This window comes from Amyelois transitella, chromosome 19 (assembly GCF_032362555.1).
Source record: "Amyelois transitella isolate CPQ chromosome 19, ilAmyTran1.1, whole genome shotgun sequence".
In the NCBI taxonomy this organism is placed as follows: Eukaryota; Metazoa; Arthropoda; class Insecta; order Lepidoptera; family Pyralidae; genus Amyelois; species Amyelois transitella.
In genome coordinates, this window is record NC_083522.1 from 2904285 (window position 1) to 2912118 (window position 7834).

The following is a 7834-nucleotide window of genomic DNA, read 5'->3' on the forward strand; positions in this document are numbered from 1 at the left end:
GAGCCGATATGATTATAAGCTTGGACTTGTCAAATCATATTTTACTCCCGTCTGACCTCACATTTTTTCAGGATAACCTCACTTATCATGGTCAGATAATCGTAAGCTGTATATAATTATCATGTCTTTATGAAATCTTAAATACTTTTAAATCCAAATAAAATACCTAATTTATGATTAGAACATATTTATTTCATTACGGTCTGAATAATTATCACAATATTAACAAAATAACCATATACCACTTAAAAACAAACAATGACAACAGTTGAATTTCTAATTTTAGTAACTACGCATTAAGTTAAATTATTATTATGTTTTTATATACACAAAATACTTCGATTATTAACTTACTTATATTCTTTTAAGACAATTTTGCATTCCGCTTTCCAGAAAACATCGAAATGATTAAATTTTTAACAGAGTCACAAATGGTTTAGTTTCTACCTGAAAACCTAAAACTTTACAAGGAAGGAATACATATAAGTAACGTAACAATTGATTTCACAACTTAGTTGCTAGTCTTAGGCGCATCTTGAGCTCCTCTCAAAAGAGATGATGACGTTAGGGACTAATGCCAAGAGGATTATGACAATTCAAACATACTGCTAGACAACTTTCAAAGGTTTCACGCCTACAGTGGCGGCCAGAGCATTGCACACATCGATCTGACGTTGAGCGTACATGATGGTCCCTCGGTCTTTGGTCATCTGGGCGTTGGCCCGCTCTTTGTCGCCAGGAGCCAAGACTGGCAATGATGGATCCACCTGCGATGAAAAAAAAATATCAACATCCAAGTTATATCCACACGATGTTGATGTCAAACCAATACAGGAGAACTGGAGAGTTTATATAAGTAAAGAAGTTTTTATACATTATCGAGGGAAATAAGGACAAGAGACTGAATCCGTCATACTGCATGTAGAGACTACCTCTTTCAGTTTGGCCAAAAATGCTACCGTATACATTGGTGTTTCGTATCTCTTGTTTTTAATCGTTGTCCTCGCTAGGGGTTCTACCCCTAGAATTCCTGAATAGATTCCCTTGAATTTGGGAACAGGTCCAAAAATTGAGCCAAAATTTGAACTTTCTGAAAATGGCGGAGTTGGAAAAGGTTATATATATATATGTATATATATTTATATATATATATATATATAGTGAAATTAGCCAATTGTATGGAGTGCATCAGGTGCTAGACTTTGAGGAAAGTATATAATTAGAAATTACCGGTTCCAGATTCCTGTAAGCCTTGAGACAGTGCGCCACCCTCTCGGCGAACCCTGGCGCGAAGCAGTCCGGGTTGATGGCAGCGAAGCACTGCCCCAGGTTGGGGGAGCCTTCGTTGCTGTCGAGAGACCAGCTCCGGACCTGATGGGATGCGTTTGCGCCTGGAAATGGAATAAATGATTTAATTTCAAAATCACTTCAATCAATAGCAACACTCATCTCATATCAGCCTTTGATAGAGAATTTGCGACATTTTATCTTAATCTTCTTCTTCCTTCTGATTGCATCCTCCCCAGAGACTCTTCTCGGCTCTTACCGGGCTCTCCCGGTATGTGTCTTTTGAACATGAACCTTAATTGGGTGATTCAGGTTTATAAAACGAAACGACTGCCGTCTGACCTTCCATGCTGCACTAGATGACCGTGATTATTCCCTTATTTACTCCCCTATGTTATCACTACGTACTTCAATAGGAACATAAGTACTTGTAAATCAGAATAAGGGAACTTTCGATTTAACCAAATAGGTGCATTGTGATCATTTGTATGAGCTGACTATTATTTTTAACTTTAAATTGAATTTAATGCTTAGATACTAGATTTCTTTCCGGGGCTTTGCTCCCGTTTAGGCTTCTTCTGTGTTAAATAACATCAAAACGGGTACACATGTTCTGAATTTATACGCTACAAACAAAAATACAAATACTTTTCCCTTAACATTAGTATGGATGGCTCGGATAACGATATGGGAAAATGTATCTTGAATTTCTTGGCTTGCGGTCAGCAAGTAATTAAGGTAAAATTGATTATACATCGGAATTACATAAGATCGGGGAAAATCAAACATATTTTATGCTCGGGGAATATTAGATATTAAGATGGAGACTTACATATTTTCCTTATAAACATTTAGCGGAATATGGCCTTCTAGTCTTTCGGAGACCGTTAACTCTACCTTCCCCGTAAGGGTTAAAAATAAGTATGTATTTATTTACTTTACATATTTTTCAAACATGACAGACCAATAGTCACCAAGAGTCGAAAAACCTAAGTGATAGCAAAATGAAACAAAAAATGGTTCCTCCACACATTAACAAATAAATCTTAATAGAAGACCCATTTCGAAAAGACTTTTTCAGCGAGATTGTGCGTCTATAGATAGGTAGATAGAATCTTTATTGCACCATAAGAAAAAGAAAAAGAAGGTCGATGTGAAAACCATGTTTGTCTTAATCCTTGGATTTTCTGCACTTACCAGAAAGTCCACTGCAGAACACCTCGATCATAGCGCTGAGGCAGAAACCCTTGTAGCCACTGGTTTGTTCAAACCCGCCCAGGGGTAAAAGATGGCCTGTGTTGAACGCCTGGCAAAATGGTAGGCATATTACAACGCATTACAACATTGCGATTGTTTCACTTAGCTGGTAGAATTACCGCTCTAGAAAATACAAATACTTTATTTGCTATAAATGCGGTACAATTATAGGTGTTACAAAGCATATACATTTCGCGCATTGAACCAGTCATGGCATGCAAAAAAAGTACTAGAGCTAGAAAGAAGATCTTACTAGCTCTTATTATGTTTAATTTTACTATAAACAATTAAAAAACTGAGTCAGATAGACAAAAAATAGCACAACATTAGAAGAACAATATGGCAATATCTGTTATTGAGTACAAATATAAGAACTTGTGATATTTAGTTATAATGTTGGCATCAATATAAGTTGAACTCTAATACAAGATTATACATTTTTATTTTATTTTCTTACCAGCTGCGCATCTGTAGTTGTTTTGCCGTCTGGACCTAAAGCCCATCCATGTGGTATAGGCTCGCCTTTGTGAATTTGAATTTCTATCTGAAAATACAATGTAAATATTCCATGACTAAGTGTGTATCTGATGTGATGACAAGACCAAATCGGGTCATAAAACTAATAAATAAATTAAGCATCATCAAACATGTATACGTGTCTTTTATTATTCGCTAGGATATTTTCAAGTGCAACGACTGAAGAATATAAGTCATAAATATTTTCTTTTACTTTTTAAACCTCTGTATTGGAACTTCCTCATACGAGTACCTTTCCCATAGCCGCCGTGGTGCTGGCCATGTCGACGCCAAGCGAGTCCCCGTTTGCGGCCGGCGCGAACATAGCGACAGGGTTAGTGCCGCACGCGCGCTGAAATTTGAAAATGGAATTTTATGAAATTTAAATAAGAATCTTGGAACTATTTGCCAATGTCAAACTTTAGAACATGGTATTTTACAAATTTGAATTTTTGGATTAAGTATAATAATTATGATTCATTCAAATATTCGCTTAATCTTACTTTTTTTTTCTTATCGCTCTAACGGTACAGTATTAAATTTTTGCGTTAAGTCATAGTGTAAAGCGGCGAATATGACCACCGTTAAATAGTTGATGATGATGAGTAAAGAACATGGATCGCGACGAGTGGAAAGATGTAGTCACTGACTCCGGAAAAGAGACATTTACATACATATGTTGGTTGACGTAACCTGTATTATTGTTTTAAATTACCTGTTTAGATCTGGTAGGAACCATAACTGGCGAGGAGTTGGTGAAAGCCATGCCGATCAGCCCTTCCTGCTCCGCCTTCAGAGCCCAAAATCCTGCCATACCGAAGTGGTTGCAACCTGAATGAAATGAAATCAAATTCTTCTCAAAATGGACATTATTAATGTGGGCTTATATCTCTTATATTCTTAACAAAGTTTAAGGAAGGAGAAGTATCAGAATAATAGGAGAAAGGGCCTGTCTTGTATTCCGCAAAAATACCTAACAAATTACTTCACAACTAACAAAACAAACTAAAAAAAATCCTAAAAAATTACTCCACAAACTAACAAAACGATATTCCTTTGGTAATATCAATCATATCCATTATTCTTACAGGCCCGATTACCTAAAAGAACCTCGGAGTATCTCTTTAACTATAAAACAGGAGGGAGAAAGGTAGAGCGGCTTCTGTACAAGAACAAGTGAACAAGTGAACCAACTTCATTCATTTGCTGGAACATATAGGTTTCCTTATGATAATGTCCCTGTCTATGGCATGTAACCCATTATTAAATATCTGCTGTTGAAACTAAAATACCTTTAGCTGAAACCCATCCCACTCCTGACTCTTTAGCCTTCTTCACGGCCAGGTCCATGCAGAAGTTCCCCACGGTGGCTCCCAACGCGTCCCGGCCGTCCACCCATGCCGTTGCTGCTGATTCCTTCAGGACTACTGGCTTGCCGTTGGGATCCGTCGCGCCTGATTTGATGTCATTTATATACAGTTCTGAAATTGGGATATTCATGTTGAAAGTCATGGAATAGTCGGTCGGATTGATTGAACCCTAACGTAAATTCCTCTTTTAGAAGAATTTGTACTTTCTAGATAATTTCACAGGAATCATGTACTCGTGGGCACATAGTATAGCCTCAGGCAGTGCAACTAAAGATACACAAATAAGCGTGTATGTTTACACATGATAAATTACATATCTAAAATTACATTATGATAAATCTTGCCCAGTTTATTCAACATTTTACAACTACATTTTAAAATTTACAACAAATTACAACGTCTACCTCTAAACTCTCCCTCCACCACCCATGGCTCTGCCAACCATCCGATTATACGAGTCGGATCATGGGAGTAATGCACTGCTAACAACGTTTACAGTATCAGCTGGATATCAAGAGACTATATCATGAACGTTTGTTATTTGCTACTCTATAATAAAATTTTAGGTATGCAGAGGGGCCATCATACTCTGTGATGTCACAAATTCAAATTAGCTAAAATGCCGATGAAGTGTTCCATTTCCGCGACAAATCTTACCTAATCTATTCAATCCATGGCTATAGTGTCCTGTGACGTCAGCATGCAGTAAAAGCTCAGCATGGGCCTTCGCTTCCGAGGGCGGAGCCCCAGCTGCCTGGAGGCTCTCCTCCATGAACCTCTTCACTTCATCCACTCTTACTTGAGGCATGATTGTGACGGCTCTGTTGAACGCAGACACTTTATATGTTAGGTGTGGACATCGATACAGGACTGGAATATAGAGGTTGGTGTTTTTTTAATGTTATTTAGTAAATAATAATTATTAAAGATATCTAAACTTTCTACTCTTTGTGTAGTAGAGCAGAAGATTTTTTAGTGAAAAAACTCACGAGTCCGCTCGAAATTTAAAATTTAAAAAATAATTTTTTAAACTTTATTTAAAAATTATTAATATTTTAATTATGCATTGTAATAAGTATTCACGATGTCCTAATAAATGATGGCCGATGAAGAATATAAAGACGTATTTCAAGGGTAACTTACTAACTTATTTACTTACCACTTTAAAACCAACGACACAAAAGAATCCTTCGTCTTAACAAAATGAAAATATAAGTGCGTGTACCGTCACACTTCTTACTTATAAATCTGTGGTGAATGTTGGGAATTAAAAGGAATAATGATTTATCGTAGTACTGACAAGTGAAGTGTGATCGTAACATACAAAATCATGTCAAAGTTTATCACTATTTATTCTATTGACATAATGTTATTATCTCCTCCTTAATACAGATACTTGATTTCTTTTGAATCAATTACCATTACAGTTATACATGTATGGTAATATTGGCTGGCTTCTTATTCTTCCTCCTGGCGTTAGTCCCGGTTGCATCCTCATCATTGGAGAGGAGCCCGGGGTATGCCTTTGACCATGGATCCTGGATTGAATGAATCAGGTTTTTACACGAAGCTACTCCCATCTGACCTCCGCAACCTTTGCAGGTAAACCTGACCCATATTGGATCGATCATGGTTACACATCCAGTTGCCTGAATGTGCAAGTTTCTTCATGATGATTTCTCTCACCATTAGAGCAGGTAATAGTCGGTGGCAGTATGGTTAAAAGGTCTTTTTCTAAACCTTTGCAAACTAGCCGAGAGATACCGGGTTTGAATTCGACTGAAGATAAAATATTTATTAATAGTAAACCAAACAAGCGCAAAACTGAATGTTATTAGAAAATGAACCGTCTTCATGCATATTTTGCATATTTTCCAAAACTGGAATTTCAGGAACGAAAGGAAACAACATTCTTTTGACTTTTCTTTATAGAAATAATTTCACGATACTAGAGCCGTGGGCAAAAATTTGTAAAAAATGAAAGTATTAATTAACACCACATATTACGCGAATTTATGATATTACATGAAAGCCACCAAAGCGAGAAATAAATATTAATTGATAAAAAAATCAAAAGTGAACATCCTGTACATAAAATTCTATAAGAAAGCGATCAAGTTCCAATAACCACGGAAATAATATGTGAAATCATACGATATCTGATACGATGGTCACTGAATATATGTATTTTTCGTTATTAAGTTATAAAAAGACATTTTGCACGAGTCACGATTGGTGCATTAACAAAATCTATGTCACGTTCACATTACAATAATTAGAGGTAGTTAAGTTATTAACATTATAGTACGATATTCAAAGAAAGAAATACGTGAGATTAAAAAAATATACTTTTCTGATTGGCTTAAATCTTGAATTATTTCTATATGTATGTATTTATATCCTACTTATCCTACTAATATTATAAATGCGAAAGTTTGTGAGTATGTCAGGATATCAGTATGGATGTTTGTTACTCTTTCAGGCAAAAACTACTGAACCGATTACGATGAAATTTGGTATGTAGTAGCTGAAGACCCAGAATAACATAAAGGCTACTTTTTATCCCGGCGTCCCGCGATTTAGAAATTAACATTAAACTTTTGACATTATTGAACTTATAGAGACTGATACAGTACTTAGCTGGTAGAGAATGACATGCGGCATTTAGTCCGCCTTTTGAACATTTTAGTTTGGGAAATCAATTTATAAAAAAATAATAAATTAAACTATCATAAAAACTAAACCTGTTGGGCTGTGGTACGTGTATCACAACTTCCCGAATATACAGATGTTTCCTCACTGTGTTTTTATAAATGTATGATAAATAAAAACATCTTTGTTTTCGTAAATCATACCTACATAGTTAAAACATTAGAAAAATTAATCCTTGTTTATGAAATACATACATAATCACGTATATATCCCTTGAAGGGAGGGGTATAATCGTTGTTTAGAGCATTTAAAATAAAATAAACCAAAACTTACTGAATCGGGGTTTCGTGTACGTAATATTTTCTAGTCGTATTTAGCCCGTCCAAACTGCGTATCTTTTGACTGTCGAATACTCAGTATTATCATCACGTTTGTAACATAAAACATACTTACAACCAGTATATATAGATTTATTTACTTAGGTGTTACATTTATCTTTGCCGGTTTAAATCTTTGCAGTATTTTGTACTGTTTGAAAACATATTATGAATTACTGCAATGTTTTAAATAGCTAAATTATTTTCTGAGGATTTTTCAAACAAGCTTCCTCCGCTGGGGCATGGCATGGTAGAAGGGGCAGCCGAAAAAAATCTGGTTAACACAACCCTAACGATCATAAGCGTTCAATGGCGATAGATGATATACGAGCCAATGGCATAGAATTGAGGACATTAAAGACCTAATTGGAGAAA

At 35.8% G+C, this 7834-nt stretch overlaps 1 protein-coding gene across 2 annotated transcripts; it reads right to left on the bottom strand.

Annotated features, from left to right (window-relative positions):
• Nucleotides 1-211: 211 nt before the first annotated feature.
• On the bottom strand, nucleotides 212-7564 carry LOC106137240 ((2R)-3-sulfolactate dehydrogenase (NADP(+))). 2 transcript variants are annotated; one of them, XM_013338039.2, is made up of 9 exons: nucleotides 7416-7564; nucleotides 5088-5251; nucleotides 4353-4541; nucleotides 3776-3891; nucleotides 3314-3412; nucleotides 3002-3088; nucleotides 2485-2593; nucleotides 1231-1391; nucleotides 212-767 (listed from the first exon to the last, which is right to left on the bottom strand). In XM_013338039.2, the coding sequence occupies exons 2-9, from the start codon at nucleotides 5236-5238 to the stop codon at nucleotides 609-611; spliced, it is 1071 nt and encodes a 356-aa protein (XP_013193493.2). In that variant the 5' UTR covers nucleotides 5239-5251; nucleotides 7416-7564; the 3' UTR covers nucleotides 212-608. The 2 variants fall into 2 exon arrangements, with proteins under 2 accessions (XP_013193493.2, XP_060805659.1); XM_060949676.1 differs by having other exon boundaries at nucleotides 5088-5300; nucleotides 7416-7558.
• Between the last annotated feature and the right edge of the window lie 270 nt (nucleotides 7565-7834).

What these genes read in the sequence shown, in the direction of transcription:
- LOC106137240 (XM_013338039.2), bottom strand. Translation starts at nt 5,238, where the DNA reads ATGCCTCAAGTAAGAGTGGATGAAGTGAAGAGGTTCATGGAGGAGAGC. An exon ending in CCACGGCGGCTATGGGAAAG is followed by an intron (nt 3,089 to 3,313) that starts GTACTCGTATGA and finishes TTGTATTTTCAG; the next exon opens with ATAGAAATTCAAATTCACAA. An exon ending in CAACTACAGATGCGCAGCTG is followed by an intron (nt 2,594 to 3,001) that starts GTAAGAAAATAA and finishes CCATTTTGCCAG; the next exon opens with GCGTTCAACACAGGCCATCT.